Source organism: Salvelinus sp. IW2-2015, unplaced genomic scaffold (assembly GCF_002910315.2).
Source record: "Salvelinus sp. IW2-2015 unplaced genomic scaffold, ASM291031v2 Un_scaffold3517, whole genome shotgun sequence".
Taxonomy (NCBI): Eukaryota; Metazoa; Chordata; class Actinopteri; order Salmoniformes; family Salmonidae; genus Salvelinus; species Salvelinus sp. IW2-2015.
In genome coordinates this window covers 61,743-80,418 of record NW_019944797.1, presented here as the reverse complement: position 1 = coordinate 80,418, position 18,676 = coordinate 61,743, and the positions used below count along the sequence as shown (strand labels likewise).

The window sequence follows — 18,676 nt, the reverse complement described above, 5'->3', positions numbered from 1 at the left end:
TGGAACTATTCCAGGCTATATTAGCTGCAGCTCTATTTTTGACTATACTGAACAGAAGAAGCGGATCTAAGCCGAATTGAGAGCTAATGCAAAAGAAGTAAACAATGATTATAAATGCAGTTCTTATGTCGCCAGCAAGAACAGACAGAGACGAATGGTGTAGATGGCATCCTGCCATTGTATTAAGATAGAAGATTATGATCTCCTGCGCTGCACTCAATCTTTAGTCTTAGCGCCCCGCGCGAGCGCATACCACATATTTCTAGCAGCGGAATCGAAATCTTGGTCGAGACACCAAAGTCCGGAGTCCACGTGCATGTACAGCGTTCTCTCTGTCAACGCAGAAGGCGTAAGGTCGTGAATATATTGAGTTGTCTTAGACCACTTTTGTTGTACACTCCCAGCCTTGGGAATGTTCAGATAAGCCTGCCGCATCAGTGTTTCCCTTTAATAGAAAATGCCCTAAGTTGAGATATTTAATCGATGGTTAGTCCTAATGGGCATATCTGCTTGTGTAACGCTTGGTCACTGCATCACTGTCAAAAGTGTTCTTGTGGAGTAGAGCTGCAGGAAGTAAGGATTACAACGTGACGGCACATTGTCTCACACCTCTAAAGTGATAGCTCTAGAGCTGATTACACTGATTACTATGATAGTCACTGTTATACAAAGCTCGACGTCTACAAGTCTCCAAATGGTGTACCTCACTCGGAGATGTCCCTGAGTAGAAGCACCTTACCATGATTCAGTCCACAGTTCCTCCTATTGACACTCTTGATAAATTCTACGGGTACGCCAAACTTGAAAAGATCACCAGTGTCTCTGTGTCCTAAGTTGAACAGTATATAAAGGACTAGAGGGTAGAATAAATACAAAAATTTTCGCCCTTGTGGAGAGCACTGCAGGTAAGCACTTTCTTTATGTCCGCCATTTAAGTCTATCACTTACAGTTGTATCGTCGTCGTGACTTTCAGTGGTGTGGCTTCACCTGCTTAGTATCCTCCGATTTTGCTACCCCTGACTCAACAAGTCAAAGCTGCTCAATTTTCCGTCCGACGCTCATCTAGATCCAAGAATGAGTCACTGCGAAGGCGACGCCTTACAGCACTGTCGTTGCCAACAATCTTGTTTCATCTAATAATTATTGACCTGCGTCCAGTGAACATATCCATACATACATGGTTACAAAGCTAACTGTGTGTCAATAGAATGGTCTATATAGGGAGGAAACTATTCTAGCTCATAACACACCACAAGAAGCTCACGCAAGTCTCACCGTTAGATATGTCGATCATTCGACGTGCTAGAAGTAGCAGAGGGACATAGGACATTCAAGGTCTCTTCTCCCAGTGAGAACGGACCATGTATCGAGAGGAGGGCAATTGCGTGTCGATTAGCCTCGCCACGATCATCTCTCTCCAATATATTAAATTATTTAACCGCAAGACGACTCCTCGATCATAAAAGCCATATGATGACGTAATCCAAGAATACTGTACTGAGTGATATCAGCGCACGATGATACAGATTCTTCTGATTAAAGCGATACCAATACAGCTTTTTCGCACAGAAACACACACACCCAGGTTATTTATTTGCTACACATTCTACATCCCTTTGTTCAACCCTTGTGCACCACTAGCTGCTCCCTGTATCTCACGTGCGAGTAGATATCCAAATCAGCATAATACATATAATGACAACAAATAACTGCTTCTTTCCCCATCTGCCTAAATGACGTTATACGGTCACACATTTGGCGTCCGTGTGAAGCCATGTTCTCCCACTTATCTATGGTCTCGTGGATTATTTATTGAAGCTCTCCCCTGATTGAATGTCTTGTTGTGTGATGCAAAGGGTTCATCATCAGACTCGTATTTTGAAAAGCCGTTTCCTGATGTCCTTGATCTGCCTCATTTTTCTTGGTGAGGATCGTCCTTCATGTGCTAGGCGTTAGCCGCTAGTGGTGATAACGCCCAAAGTCTGAATTGGAATGAGCATTACTCCTGTCGATCCTAGACTTCAGTCTGTACCTCACCGAGGACGTCAGATCTGTCGTCTCACGAGTAGTGGTTACGCCTACTATGGAACAGAGCGATCATGGTTTGCTACGACAGCAGAGGGCATGTTTTCTACACATTTTACAAAAGCTTCTCTGTCGCAATGAATTGCGAGCAAAGGATTGAGTTCAGCTCATGATGTAGACATTACTCGCCATGTTGCTTCTCTAAGCCAGTCGTTAGGCCAGCGCGTGGTCACATTCTATGATGTAACTTAACTAGTCTGGGATATATGTCTCCTTTGTACTTAGCGTGCAATTAGCTTCAATTACAATTTTCACCAAACCTTTTCATGATACAATCTTGTCGCTCAGGTCTCGCCCCTCGTGTGTTGACTCCTTTACTCGAGGCACAGTTACTTGCATGAATCGCTTCTGCCGTCCTCCCGCGTCCTCTTCTATGCGATCTTATTTCAAGCGCGAGTAGCACCCTCTGGCATCTTGGGTTTCCATAGACCTGACGTCCCCTATTAGTCGTTCTGTTCATTTATACCTTTCTTCCCTCTATTCTGTATAAACCCTAAGCATGTTGATATACTCTCACATTGAAATTTGTGACAGAAGTGGAGAGTCACCGTACCTACAGGAGTCCCACTTCATTCAGCTGGCTAAGAGCTAATAACGCGGACGTGACTATAAATATCATATAGTCTAGTTCTTTATATTATGAGCGGAGCTTTATTCATAACAATACTCACGTAAGAAATGTATTATACTTACAAAAACACAACCAATCTTTTTCTTGCATATAAACGATCATCTCCTAGTGCTACTCAGCTCTCTCCAACAGCACTCTGTAGAGTAGCGCCATGGTGTAACCGGAGGACAGCTAGTTTCCGTCCTCCTCTAGGTACATTGACTTCAATACAAAACCTAGGAGGCTCTGGTTCTCACCCCCTTCCATAGACTTACTGTATGTGGCTGCTATGAAAAGAACTGTGTTTGCATGTGGTCAGGGGAGTATTCATTCCGCCGATTCTGTTGATAAACGTTTCTTAAACAGAAACAAACTAAATGGGTTTAACACATGAATTTCTCAATAGAAACTCTCATTTGCAACTGCTGGACTAATGATTACACCCTATATTCGGTATTCAATGTGTCAATGTCTGTAACCTTGATTACTCCAAATTTTCTCTCAACTTGTGCACCTACGTTGTAAACTTTCATTCATAGGCTAGGTTTGTAGCAACCTCATGATGGGTATAGGGGAAATTTGAGTATCGTGTAGTAACCGAAACCTATCAATGTTACATTGAGCTGGGTGAATGGAATGGGAATGGCAGTCATCCCATATGCTATAATAGAAATAAGGCCATGCTCATAAAAAAAAATCGTCCTCCCTCATATTAAATAGCACCGACAGCCACTGCTGCCAGTCCACCCATTATGACTTGAATGGGGACGCCCCGTTCTATTCATTCTATTTCTATGGTACCACCACAAGTCATGGGACCGATTTTAGCTTTTTCTGCGCATAATGTTCAAATCATTTATAAGTGACTTTGTTGAGCTTCACAATCAATTTGAGATATTTCCCAAGATGTGAATGGGATTTGTGCCACAAATACTGAAACGTTAGCATGTGGAACCAGTGCCAGGGAAACTAAACCGAAGCATGAATTGCTGTCATAACTTGTCCATAGACTGCTTACAGGGTAAACTTGTACCTATTGTGCATTCTTGTGCTAGTCGGATCAAAGAAACTGACATTTTCGACTTGTTAACTGCTTGAGCGCGGCACTGTAGAACTACAACCAGTTAGCAAGTCAGAAATTGTGGAGTTTCCTAGTCCGACTAGCACGTGAACGCGGCATATGTTTGTCCTTTGTAACTACAGGCTTTTCTTTGGGTGCTGAAATCTGTTGTTTTTGATTTAAAATTAACTTTAATAGTGACGTCTGTCAAATTGTAATCCAGTTTTTCAATGGAGTAGGAAGTTACGACTTCAAGCATGCACCACCACACGATACTTTTTATAAATATCCATTCTTTAACGCTAACTGTGTACCTGTGCTTGTCCTGATTGTAATAGAGTTGTCAGTTGAATTTAGAATGCATATTTTGATAAAATTGCATTCTCTACGCCCGCTTCCAAAACTGAAAGTCTGTCCTGCCATGATGGGCTGCTCCTTCTCAGTTAACAAATAGCTCCCTTGACAGGGTTCATGTAAAATGCTACTTTTATCAAAAAATACAGATTTTAGTAAACAAAGAAAAGCTTGCAGCTACACAGAACAAACATAGGTTCAAGGAAAGAATTAAAGAATTGACATTTTTACAAGTATCGACTGATGGTGGCTCGATGTAGTTGGAGGTAGCCTACAGTCCACCTACACTCGTCTTAACTCCATCGAGATGTACACTGAGTGTACAAAACATTAAGAGCACCTGCTCTTTCCACGACAGATGGACCAGGTGAAAACTATGATCCCATATTGATGTTGCTTGTTAAATCCACTTCAGTCAGTGTAGATGAAGGTTAAAGACCAGAAGCATTTTTAAGCCTTGAGACAATTGAGACATGGATTGTGTATGTGTGACATTCAGAGGGTGAATGGGCAAGACCAAAAGATTTAAGTGCCTTTGAACGGGGTATGGTAGTAGGTTTGTGTCAAGAACTGCAATGCTGTTGGGTTTTTCACGCTCAACAGTTTCCCGTGTGTATTAAGAATAGTCCACCACCCAAAGGACATCCAGCCAACTTGACTCCAATGCTTCTCACAGTTTTGTCAACATGGGCCAGCATCCCTGTGGAACACTTTTGACACCTTGTAGAGTCCATGCTTCGACAAATTATGGCTGTTCTGAGGGCAAACGGGCAAATCAATATTAAGGTGTTCTTAATGTGTTGTGCACTCAGTGTATATATCATCGTTGAGTAAACTCCGTTAGTTGAGGGGGTGAGTTCTTCCATGATGAGTACACTATGTGAGTTGTCAGAGTCAGTGAGCAACAGGCTACTATTAAACTGTGACATTTCYTTCCCAAGGAACTGTGAGGGATAGGCCTTCCATGAGATTTCACACAACAAAGACACAATATAGGTCTACTTACCACTAGGCCTACTACTGCTGCTGTGTAGCCTGCATCTAGGTATAACTCCTACATCTCCTCGTTAAGCTACAACTCCTACATCTCCTCGTTAAGCTACAACTCCTACATCTCCTCGTTAAGCTACAACTCCTACATCTCCTCGTTAAGCTACAACTCCTACATCTTCCTCGGTTAAGCTCAACTCCTACATCTCCTCGTTAAGCTCCAACTCCTACATCTCCTCGTTAAGCTCAACTCTACATCTCCTCGTGTAAATCTCCAACTTCCTACATCTCTCGTTAAGCTCAACTCCTACATCTCCTCGTTAAGCTACAACTCCTACATCTCCTCGTTAAGCTCAACTCTACATCTCCTCGTTAAGCTCCAACTCCTACATCTCCTCGTTAAGCTACAACTCTACAATCTCCTCGTTAAGCTATATTTCCTAGTTAAGCTACAACTCCTACATCTCCTCGTTAAGCTATAATGGGTAACTATACATTCCTACAATGCAGTGCCTTTCTTACCCCAGGAAATATCACTTCTTCTTTAGTGTAAAATGTGGAATCCAAAAGGATTTAAATATAGGTCAGGTGTCCTTTTACCTTAACACACAAAATATTCATATTAAAACTGAATTGTAATGCATTTGGAACTGTTTTCTTAGTTTGGATGTCTAGTGATGTAGGTGTTTTGCCATGTCTCTGGGTGTTATTCGTCAACTTCCACATAATATTAAGCCATAAAATAATTAATTTTTATTATTTTTAGTCTAGTTAAATTCTCTCAACAATGTTTTTTTCATATTATTTTATTAAAGATTGTCTGTGTATCCCTGATTATGTTTGTTGTAATTCTCCATTTAAGAAAACAACCCCTTAATTTTATTGGTGAGAAAACAACATAAGCTAAATAAATATAAACACCCAGTTGGATCTATTTGTCCATGTTTATGTTAGTCTGTATGTCCAACTCATAAATGTCCACCCTGTTAGGCTAAATTATAGAGAGAATTTACCACATTTCAAAAGCTTAAAATATTTTGATAGAGAAGTAGAAGTCATTTAAGTCAATCTTGCTCACTCACAGTGCGATGGCTAATTTAGGCTCAACATTTCCACCCGGTTAGGTTCCACCCTGTTAGGTATGCGCCTAACCGGTTAAAAATGATAATAATTAAGTGCCTGAGCTTGACCAATATGTTTATCTGAAAGTCAAAGTCCTTTTTCTGAACTTTTTTCCAAAGTTACGAGGTCCAAAAGGCACTGCATTGTAGGATGACCCAACTTGACTTTGTTAGGCCTACACACTGTAATAATATATCAGTGTCCAATGTAAGCATTGTCTTCTTTACAGAGAATGGTCCAACCACATATATTAGTCTAATCTTGGTTTCACTTCAGAGAGTTGTACAGGATTTCATGTAATATAGAGGGAGGGTAATATAATTACCTAGATAGAACTGTAGGTAGGCAGACCATACAACTAAGGCTGTGCCCAAATGGCACCCTATTCCCTACACTTTTAGAAAAAAAGAGTTCCAAAAGGGTTATTCGGCTGTCCCCATAAGAAACCTGTTTTTGGTTCCAGGTAGAAACTTTGTTCAAGTATAACCGTTTTGGGTTTCATGTAGCTCTCTTTCCACAGAGGCAATACATGGAACCCAACATGGTATAACGTGGAACCAACAAGGGTTCTTCAAAGTGTTCTCTTATGCGGCAGTCGAAGAACCCTTTAGGTTCTAGATGGCACCTTCTTTTCTAAGAGTTTACTAGTGCACTACTACTAGAGTCCTATAAGCCCTGGTCAAAAGTAGTGCATTATATAGGGAATAGGGTGCCTTTGGGAGGCATGTAGAACAGGTTGACCATTAACTTGTCCTCCAGCCCTTCAGTTCAGCCAGTCATTTTCTTTATCTACTTGTACAGGTAATCATTATGTGCAAAAGTAACATTGCAGTTATGTTACCCACTCAGGCCAGAGCAGCTGCAATAACACGATAACAATTGTTGCTGAGTAACTATGACTCTTTATAGTGACTTTTGTATTGGCCTAGTTGTGAATGGACAGGCTTAACACCTGTATAGCCTGTAGCTTACTTATTCGAGTGTGTGTGTGTGTGTGTGTGTGAGAGAGAGAGAGAGGCTATTTTCCTACTCTCCACTGCTGTAGCCAGATTGGTCACAGGACAGTCCAGGGAGAAAAAAACACTCAGTCACGATGACTAATTCAATTCTGTCCTAATTTAAGTCACTCACTCTGTCTTCCTCAGTACATCACTGGGATCAGACTCTCGACTAGTGGTTGGGCTATCTTACCCACTCCCCGCCAGACCTGGGTTCAGACTCTTTTAAAAATCTTTCAAATACGTTGAGCATTTGCTCTAGTCTGCCTGAAGAGCCAGATGGGTGGGGTTTGCACTTTTGAGACATCTCTATTGGTTTCATTGCAGCAGGTACGCTCAATCAAGCACAGATGCAGTATTTGAAATGCTTTCTAATGGTATTTGAACCCAGGTCTGGTGGGAGGGGGGGGACTCTGCATTCCCTTGTGTGGAATCTGTGGAGACACCCAAGCTCTCCTAGAGCTGTGATGTTGTCTAAAAGCACGTTGGCTCTAGTCACAGTGACTAAGAGAAACTGTGACCCCTCCCAAGAGGATTTATGGGTGTGACTGTAAACTCTTTGATTACCTTAAAGGTATATCTATCTACGTTGTATATCTCTTTCTGTTCTAGGACAGTCCTTTGTTCTGACTGGAGTGATTGAGGTTGRATGGCTTCGRGATGTTATTTAGCTGAGTCATTCGCTTGTCATATAACATGCTAAATYACTCTCGAAAATGAAAGTTCTAGCTCCAGACTGCTATCTGTTTTGATCAGACATGGAAATAAGTGCTAAAAACAAATTAAAGGAAGATGGTGAGCAAGCTATGAAGGGAAAATACGGACATTTTGGTGCAGGTACAGCCAACTAGCGCAAAAATATTATTTAAATATTGTCAGTATCATAAGTATATCCCGATATGTAAATGTATTGATTTCTTTCCCCCATCACATATAGATAAACCCTATCCACCCTAACACCTAACTGTACTGTTTTCTCTTTTCTCTTCAGTTGCCAACGGCGCCCAGACCTTCAGTAAATACAACAGTGCAATTTGAAATTCCAGAGCGGGCGACTTCTGGGAAAGCTTCTAGAGTGGAGCAACTGATCAACAAACTAAACTGAGCCCCCCCCTCATTCCTGAATCCTCAGGGCTGCCAGCTTACGCTGACGACATTTTTGGCACCTGCTCTTTTTTTCTTCTCTACAGAGTTTAGGAGTTTACCACCCTCTACTACCCTATCCTTGTCCCTCTTCTACCCAACTCCGGGCAGAAGTGGAGCTAGCTCCATGAGCTAAGTCCTGATTATAATTATGACCACCATTTAAGATGCAGTATATCAGTGTCTGTTTTTTGGGCCTCAGAGCGAAAAATGAATAAGCAAGTTTTGACCTGCGATCGCTTATCTTCACAGGCAAAACATTTTTCGGTTGGAAATTGATTTCCTGTGGATGCTTGAAATAACTTCACTTAAAAAAAAGACAACTTCTGAACGGAGTAAGTGGACTTGAGAAAGATGTCAGAGTACTAGACACCTCTGTCTGTTTTTCTGACTGTTGCTGACTCTCCTTTGTTCAGAAAGTTCCCCTTTAGGAGAAAAACATATCAACAAGCGGCGTGAATAACAGTAATTTCCCGACTGCGTCTTTTCAGACTTGCTGCATACTTCCTGCCGTAAAGACCATACATCTTGCTGTTCCTTTAATAAAAAGACAAGAGAAGAGAAGTTTACTCAAGGGCAGGTGGGAGAGAATCTAGAACACTGGTTTGAATGATGCCATAAATCGTGGTGGATTGCGATTGGCCTGTATATACATACATAACCATGACTGGCAGTCATGTAGAAGTATTTTTTTTAGTTTTACAATAGCACCTGAATGTGCACTATGGCTGGGCTTGTGGAATAAGTAGACTTGACGAAAAAACTCTTATAGACACAATGGCTGGATTGAGGAGTAAGGGCTAAGAAACCGACTTTTGAACCTTTTCAAGAAAAGCCGATTTGGTACTCTCTGAACTCTATAGTCACAGACATACATTCAACCAAAAAACAACAAAGACCCTAGGAAAAGGGGCCTAGCCTTCTACAATCCTCCCTAGCTCCTCCAGTTTCAACATTTCCCTTGTCTCCTTGGCCTCAGTGAGCAAGGATGTCTGGCAGTAGTCACTCCCAACACTGTTCTTAGTTTTGTCACAGCTTCAACAGAAGCACCAGGAAGGATCCTTGTCAGTCAGGATGTCTAATGAGTGCCCGACGGAGTGCAAGCGGTAGTGACGCCGTCGACGCGCAACGGCCACCGCGTCTTCAGCTACACTCTGGAGAGCCACACGGCGGCCGCCTTCGCCATCATGAACGAGCTGCGGCTGGACGGCCAGCACTGTGCGACGTGACGCTTCGCGTGTGTTACAACGACCTGGAGGCCGTGGACTTCGTGGCACACAAGGTGTGTAGCATTGTGTCAATAACGGTTATGCTGTGGATGGAGTCTGGTGTAGCGGTAATGCTCCTGACTTCGGACAACTCGTGCCCCCTTGGCGACAGGGGGGTCTGTGCCCTTCTCTTCTAGTCCTCATGCTTTGTCTATCCCCAGATTTGTTTCTAACACATTTCTCTCTGTGAAACTCCCCACCCCAAAATGTCGGGAAAAAATTATGTTCGGCACTCCGATCTTTAAAGCTCCAATGCAGCTGTTTTTATCTCAAATCGTTTCTGGGTAACAATTAAGGACCTTACTGTGATTGTTTTCAATTAAAATTGTAAAAAATAAACAAWAATAGCTTCCTAGCAAAGAGCAATTTCTCAAGCAAGAATTTTGATAGGACTGTCTGGGAGTAATCTGAATGGGGAGGGGAAAACTGAAAATTAGCTGTTATTTGCAGAAAGGTTTGTAACTCTTTCTTATTGGTCTGTTAACGTGATGTCACCAGGCAGGCCAAAACTCCATCAAACAGCTCTTACACTAAAAGGGCATTATCATAATTTTCACAATTTCACAGTATTATTCCAACTTCAGTGTGGAAATGTATATAAAACACAGGAAAATTATGTTTTTGACAGCACTTGACCTTAAAAAACAAACAAAATATATATAAATAAAATGGTTATGCTAGTGATTTCAGGGGACCTTTAAAACCGTCTTGTGAATGAGGAGTGCATGGCGATCTCGGGGAATCTCATAACACATTGGAAAAGTTGATTAACAGATATATTGCTTCATTGAATTGTTTGTACACGGTAGGAACCCTACTTTTCTATGTTTGAGATATCAAGCTGACAGTTCACGTCTACAGGTGGTGCTGGCATCGTCCTCTCCGGTCTTCAGAGCCATGTTCACCAACGGCCTGAAGGAGTGTGGGATGGAGGTGGTGCCCATCGAGGGGATACACCCCCGGGTGAGTGTTACAACACATTTTATAAGACTTGCCACAGGCATGTAATAAACCTTTCTAGCTGTTGGCCTAACGTATAGTGTTAACCAATTCTACTGAAACCAACTGTATTTTCATGTGAGAATCGGTGAGTAATAGTAGTGAACACTGGATAGATGAGGGAGACCTGCGTAAGTAGGAGGGTGGGAAGACCGCCTTTCATCCAGGCGTGTCAGTAGAGCTAGACTTTTAGAAATCCCAGTTGTAATTATCCACGTTGCATTCACGTTAGGAAGTTTTCCACGTTTTCCTACGAGGGACCAAAGATTGACTCCATAAGAAAGACAGTTGTATTTCAGTGGTAAAAATACGCGCTCGCACGCACACACCTGCTTTTATCGCTGGCTTCTTTATTCCAGCTGGTGCGTACTGAGTTAGCCCCGAGAGATCGTAATCATGCCGCTGCCTTTAGGCACGCAGACACACGCAGACACACCAAGCTTACAGAGAGTGCCGGATTAGCCATGTTGACTAATGAGGGAACTGATAAACCAGCAGCTCTCTGACTGCTCTGTCATAGGCTAACTCAGAACTGTGCCACACTGCCACAGCTTTGATAGTATGTATTGTGTTACTGTTTTTGTTTGCGATTGTCTTACTTTTTAACTCTGCCCTGTTGGGCAAAGGGCTCGTAAACTAAGCATTTCACAGGTCAAGTCTACACCGTGTTGTATTCAGCGCCTGTGACAAATACAATTTGATTCGATGGGTTTTATTTGATTGTGTAGTTCCTCAGTACTGCAGGCAGATTGTGTCAGTCTGGACCCTCATGCAACAATAATGATGTAAATGAATCAACCCCTTTCTGTCTTCCTGTCTCTTCTAACTGTTCTAACTACTTCTCGTCTCATTCTCTCTCACCTGCCTCCACTCTCTCTTCCATCTGTCTCTTCTAACTGTTCTACTACTCTCGTCTCATTCTCTCTCACCTGCCTCCACTCTCTTCTTCCATCTGTCTTTCTAACTGTTCTAACTACTCTCGGTCTCATTCTCTCTCACCTGCCCTCCACTCTCTCCTTCCATCTGTTCTCTTCTAACTGTTCTAATACTCTCGTCTCATCTCTCTCACCTGCCTCCACTCTCTTTTCCATCTGTCTCTTCTAACTGTTCTAACTACTCTCGTCTCATCCTCTCTCACCTGCCCTCCACTCTCTCTTCCATCTGTCTCTTCTAACTGTTCTAACTACTCTCGTCTCATTCTCTCTCACCTGCCCTCACTCTCTCTCTCATCTGTCTCTTCTAACTGTTCTAACTACGGCTAACGCCTCAGTCTCATCCTCTGTCAGCCTGCCCTCGCACTCTCTTTTCCATCTGTCTCTTCTAACTGTTCTAAACTACTCTCGTCTCATTCTCTTCACCTGCCCTCACTTCTCTTCCATCTGTCTCTTCTAAACTGTTCTAACTACTCTCGTCTCATTCTCTCACCTGCCCTCCACTCTCTTTTCCATCTGTCTCTTCTACTGTTCTAACTACTCTCGTCTCATCCTCTGTCACCTGCCCTCCACTCTCTCTCCACTGTTCTTCTAACTGTTCTAACTACTCTCGTCTCATCCTCTCTCACCTGCCTCCACTCTCTTTTCCATCTGTCTCTTCTAACTGTTCTAACACTCTCGTCTCATCCTCTGTCACCTGCCCTCCACTCTCTTTCCATCTGTCTCTTCTAACTGTTCTAACTACTCTCGTCTCATTCTCTCACCTGCCCTCCCTCTCTTTCCATCTGTCTCTTCTAACTGTTCTAACTACTCTCGTCTCATTCTCTCTCACCTGACCTCCACTCTCTTTTCCATCTGTCCCATCTCTTCTCTCCATCTCCAATATTTTCTCTTCCTTTCTCTCTCTGCAAATCCCTCCTCTCTCTCCACATCCCTCCTCTCTCTCTTAGGTGATGGGCAGGTTGATAGAGTTTGCCTACACGGCCAGCATCTCTGTGGGGGAGAAGTGTGTGATCCACGTCATGAACGCGCCGTCATGTACCAGATCGACAGCGTGGTCAAGGCCTGCTGCGACTTCCTGGTTACGCAGCTGGACCCTAGCAACGCCATCGGCATAGCCAGCTTCGCCGAGCAGATCAGCTGCACGGAGCTCCATCAGAAAGCTCGGGAATATATCTACATGAACTTCAGCCAGGTATGTGGTGTAGATACTGTCTTCTGGGTTTGAGCAAATATCTACTTCCCCAGGGTCGGATGACCTCATGGATACTATTTTTATGTGTCTGCATCTAGTATAAAGGAAGTTGGAGGTAGTTTCACAAGCCAATGCTAACAAGCATGTTATGACCTCTAATATCCTTCATACTGGACACAGAGACATACAATGGTATCCACGAGTTCATCTGACTCTGGGGATGTAGATAACAAGCTTCATCCCGAAGTATCCTTTTAAAAACACACATCCAGTTAGCTTCCCCCCTCATAACTGATTCAGGATCAGCTTTCCTAACCTCGTTCTTTGGGTTTTGCGATTCTCCAAACCATAGAGGTAGAATCCTTTTAAACTCATGAGGGAAGTGAACAAGTACACACTTCGGAGAGAATGATAGTCTCTTTTCTCCCCGCGAGTTGGACAAGTCCAGCATCCAGAGCACGCTCACTGTTGATGTACGAAGTGTTTCACCGTGACACTTTGCTCCTTGACCTTTCGATATGTCCTATGGGTTTTCCCAGGAAGTAACCACGTCGCCTGACTCCGATCAGTTGAAATAATTCAAGCAGATACTGTGCTGTCCTTATCTTCATTTGATATGGATGAGTCATTCAGTCAACCTTATCGTTAGTTTCACCGTCACCGTCAGGCCCTTCAGCTGCTATACAGATGAATGGCTTTTCTCAGATCTGTAGTCSCTTCCTGTAATTGGTGTCTTTGAAAAGCCAGAGACCGTTTCCTCAAGTGACWCGCTGTGTTTAGTTAAGGGAAACGTCAAGGCTTTGCTAGGGTGGAGCACCACCACCTGCACCACAGTGTGTCATCACTGAGCAAATAGTCTCCGCTGTTACTGTACACCATCTTCGTTTCTGTTCTGCTTTGGCCCTTGGTGAACACTCAACATGAATAATCGTACTATTGTGTGGTAGTGGGTTAGGTGAGTGTGTGTTGGGTTAGTTTTGTGCGTGAGTTGGGTGAGTCGTGTGGAATCAGAGCGTTGTGTGGGCGGGCTCATGGGGGTTTACCTGTATGTTCACTGTACAGGCTGCATGACTGCATGACTTCACAGGGAGTCAGACTGAAACTGTTACCATGGAAGAGCTGGTTGGCTGGCTGGTTAACAGGGAGAGATGTCTCATATATATTCTGCAAAGATCACTATCTCTCTCTCTCTCACACACACACACACACACACACACACACACACACACACTCCCACAACCAAAAGAATGATCATGAGTCATAATAAGATGAATACCAAAGGTGTACTGTGTGATTCAGTGTACTCCATTGAATAAAAAGGTTTTCAAAATGCTTCGTTACTCCCCTTTTTAATTCCAGAAGCCTAACAATTGCCCAGGCACCATATCCAATAATTCCTGGTTATTCTCCATGACTTCATTTTAGACTGGCAACCAAGTGATGCTTTTCTTAGAACAGTCTCTTTTCCTCCTCCTCACCTGTAGGTGGCGACCCAGGAGGAGTTCTTCAACCTCTCCCAATGCCAGCTGGTCACTCTCATCAGCCGCGACGAACTCAACGTGCGCTGTGAGTCGGTGGTCTTTCAGGCTTGTGTGGCGTGGGTCCGGTACGACCGGGAGAACCGGCGGCCCTACGTCCAAGCCCTGCTCCAGGCCGTGCGGTGCCACTCCCTCACCCCACACTTCCTCCAAGCCCAGCTGCAGTCTCTGGAGTGGGACGACCAGTGTAAAGACTACCTGGCYCAGATCTTCCAGGACCTCACCCTCCACAAGCCCACCAAGGTGAGATGGTTGGTTGGTATTTTGTGTAAAATAAAATGTTTACAGTTAAAGTTCAAAAGTTCCACCCTCCATTGTTTCTGATGTGCTTCAATGACCTTGCTGCTGTATCTAGCACTTAACGTCCAATACTGATGCCATACAACCTTGATTAAATAAAGTTTTAAAAAACTACAAAGCCGGCCTCCCGAGTGGCGCAGCGGTCTAAGGCACTGCATCGCAGTGCTTGTGGCGTCACTACAGACCCGGGTTCAATCCCAGGCTGTGTCACAACCGGCCGTGACCGGGAGTCCCATAGGACGCCGCACAATTGGCCCAGTGTCGTCCAGGTTAGGGGAGGGTTTGGCCGGGGGGGCTTGGCTCATTGCTCTCTCCTTGTGGCGGGCCGGGCGCCTGCAGGCTGACTTCGGTCGTAAGTTGAACAGTGTTTCCTCCGACACATTGGTGAAGCTGATTTCCGGGTGGGTGTTGTAAGCGGGCTGGTGTTAAGGAGCGTGGTTTGGTGGGTCATCGACCTTCGCCTCTCCAGAGCCCATTGGGGAGTTGCAGCGATGAGACAAGATCGGAATTAATATTGGGAGGGAAAAAAAGGGGATAAAAAAATATCAAAAATATTTCCAACGTATTTTTCTCCAAGGTAATCTCCTGATGGATCAATTGATTGATACATTTATGTGGTCCTCCTAGGTGATCTCGTGCCGCACGCCCAAAAGATGTGTATAAGAGACAGGTAATCTCCTGATTGATACATTTATGTGGTCCTCCTAGGTGATCTCGTGCCGCACGCCCAAAGTGCCCCAGCTCATCTACACAGCAGGGGGATACTTCCGTCAGTCCCTGTCCTATCTGGAAGCCTACAACCCCTGTACTGGGGCCTGGCTGAGGCTAGCTGACCTTCAGGTCCCCCGGAGTGGCCTGGCTGCCGTGGTCATCTCTGGGCTGTTCTACGCTGTCGGAGGAAGGAACAACGCTCCTGACGGGAATATGGACTCAAACACGTTGGATTGTTATAATCCCATGAACAACTGCTGGTTGCCTTGTGCTCCCATGAGTGTACCCAGGAACAGGATAGGAGTGGGGGTGATTGACGGGATGATCTAYGCTGTCGGAGGGTCGCATGGATGTATTCATCATAACAGCGTGGAGAGGTTCGTAGAACTGGGATCTGATTGGGAGGTTTGATGAAGGGAGCGGGAGTTGCGTTTTTATGTCCTTAGGTTGGGGTTATGATTGGTTAGGTATGTAGGATTGGAACAGTGCCCTTTGCGCCATAGGACTTGGTATTTTCTGTCCGGAGAAAAGTGATGTTATACAAGGAAGTAAACTCAGCAAAAAAAGAAACGTCCCTTTTTCAGCGAACCTGTCTTTCAAAGATAATTTGTAAAAATCCAAATAACTTCACAGATCTTCATTGTAAAACGTTTAAACACTGTTTCCCATGCTTGTTCAATGAACCATAAACAATTAATGCACATGTGGAAAGGTCGTTAAACTAACAGCTTACAGACGGTAGGCAATTAAGGTCACAGTTATGAAAACATAGGACACTAAAGAGGCCTTTCTACTGACCTGAAAAACACCAAAAGAAAGATGCCCAGGGTTCCTGCTCATCTTCGTGAATGTGCCTTAGGCATGCTGCAGGGAGGCATGAGGACTGCAGATGTGGCCAGGGCAATAAATTGCAATGTCCGTACTGTGAAACGCCTAAGACAGCGCTACAGGGAGACAGGACGGACAGCTGATCGTCCTCGCATGGCAGACCACGTGTAACAACACCTGCACAGGATCGGTACATCCGAACATCACACATGCGAGACAGGTACAGGATGGCAACAACAACTGCCCGAGTTACACCAGGAACGCACAATCCCTCCATCAGTGCTCAGACTGTCCGCAATAGGCTGAGAGAGGCTGGACTGAGGGCTTGTAGGCCTGTTTGTAAGGCAGGTCCCCACCAGACATCACCGGCAACAATGTCGCCTATGGGCACAAACCCACTGTCGCTGGACCAGACAGGACTGGCAAAAGTGCTCTTCACTGACAAGTCGCGGTTTTGTCTCACCAGGGGTGATGGTCGGATTCGCGGTTATCGTCGAAGGAATGAGCGTTACACCAAGGCCTGTACTCTGGAGCGGGATTTATTTGGAGGTGGAGGGTCCATCATGGTTTGGGGCTGTGTCCAGCATCATCGGACTGCGCTTGTTGTCATTGCAGGCAGTCCAACGCTGTGCGTTACAGGGAAGACATCCTCCTCCCTCATGTGGTACCCTTCCTGTAGGCTCATCCTGACATGACCCTTCAGCATGACAATGCCACCAGCCATATTGCTCGTTCTGTGCGTGATTTCCTGCAAGACAGGAATGTCATTGTTGACCATGGCCAACGAAGAGCCCGATGTCAATCCCATTGAGCACGTCTGGGACATGTTGGATCGGAGGGTGAAGGCTAGGGCCACCCCCCCCCCCCCAGAAATGTCCGGAACTTGCAGGTGCCTTGGTGGAAGAGTGGGGTAAAATCTCACAGCAAGAACTGGCAAATCTGGTACAGTCCGTGTGGAGGAGATGCACTGCAGTACTTAATGCAGCTGGTGGCCACACCAGATACTGACTGTAACTTTTGATTTTGACCCCCCCTTTGTTCAGGGACACATTATTCAATTTCTGTTAGTCACATGTCTGTGGAACTTGTTCAGTTTACGTCTCAGTTGTTGAATCTTGTTATGTTCATACAAATATTTACACATGTTAAGTTTGCTGAAAACAAACGCAGTTGACAGAGAGAGGACGTTTCATTTTTTGCTGCGTTTATTACAGTGTATATATTTTTTTTTTATCTCAAGGAAAGTATTTGTTGTTTGTGCCTAAAGTCATTTCTTCCTAGTTTATTTTTGTTCACGATTTTCAACCTCACACTATATATGTCCAGTTGGTTGATTTGTGGGGCGTGTATCTCTTACTGCTTGCAGGTTTTGTCAGTGTGTTTGACTGACAGTGTCTGTCTGTCCCCTGCCTCCTAGGTATGACACCCAGACAGGGAACCAGTGGCACCTGGTGGCCCCATGTTGACGCGGCGTATCGGGGTGGGCGTGGCGGGTCATCAACCGGCTTGCTGTAACGCGGTGGGCGGGTTCGACGGCACACCGACCTCGCCTCCTCAGAGTGTTATAACCCAGAGAGGGATGAGTTGGAAGAGCATGGCTGCCAATGAACACTGTGCGCTCTGGGGGAGGTGAGGAACAAAGGGAGCACACTGACTTTTGGACAGAATTTTACCGTTTTGATTCTCTACCCTTCTCTCGACGTGTGTTACTTACACCGCCCTTAATTTATTTAAAGGGCATGGACATGATTATGTGGAGAACTCCAGCCGTGCTTGCACAAATCCAATGTTTTCAAATGGATTTTAAGATGCACTTTCTGAGGTGAAGGGTGGAAGATTCCAGAGTAACCTATGTGTAGGCCTAAAGTCCCACCCTAGTGTCAAGAAGGCCCTTCTTAATATAATGCACCTTTTGACCGCATCAGGATGTGGTGCGCTGGGAACCGTAATCTACGTGTTGGGGGCTTACGCGCACCAAACCAGCTGAACACAGTGGGAGCCTACGATGTTTGAGCCACCTGACACCTGGAGCTTTGCGCGCTCCATGAGGCACGGCGCTCTGCCCTGGGGGTCACCCGGCGCACCATGGGAGATCTATGTACTGGGTGGTATGTAAAAAGGTTCCACTGCAACAATGCTTTACGCGTAATTATAAGAGTTATTTGCTTTTCGGGGCAAGAAATTCTTTCTTTTGAACACCGTAAACAAAGCCCTGGACCCCAAATACCCATGTTGTTAGCTAATACATTATGAGAGAATCAACCCCCATATGATGTGCAGGATTTAGTACTACAGTGTTTAGGACACTTTAGTTGTCCAGTGTCGAAGTGACATAAAGAGAGCATATCTTATTTAGTTTTTATTGATTTATTTTGTCTGCATTTGTATTTATTTTTGATCATTTTGTTGAGAGCGCATTCTGGGTGGTGACTCACGCGAGGACAGTACTGATTATGGCAACGTCATTATATTTGGCACGCTAGCTCATTTGAATGATGCAGCAGCAACACCTGGTAAACAGCTTGGCTTTTTGGCCTCCTGC

The 18,676-nt window shown here is 44.5% G+C and overlaps 1 protein-coding gene across 1 annotated transcript in view; it reads left to right on the top strand.

Moving 5' to 3' along the window:
* The window catches only part of keap1b (kelch-like ECH-associated protein 1b), a 19,049-nt gene extending 1,286 nt beyond the window's left edge, over positions 1-17,763 (top strand). Inside the window, 11 exon segments of the mRNA XM_024142908.2 lie at positions 8,212-9,465; positions 9,468-9,577; positions 9,580-9,645; positions 10,493-10,594; positions 12,513-12,588; positions 12,591-12,757; positions 14,242-14,538; positions 15,304-15,683; positions 17,552-17,589; positions 17,592-17,672; positions 17,675-17,763. Of these exon segments, the coding sequence (XP_023998676.2) occupies positions 9,438-9,465; positions 9,468-9,577; positions 9,580-9,645; positions 10,493-10,594; positions 12,513-12,588; positions 12,591-12,757; positions 14,242-14,538; positions 15,304-15,683; positions 17,552-17,589; positions 17,592-17,672; positions 17,675-17,742 (1,413 nt within the window). The 5' untranslated portion in view covers positions 8,212-9,437 and the 3' untranslated portion in view covers positions 17,743-17,763.
* Positions 17,764-18,676: the final 913 nt, after the last annotated feature.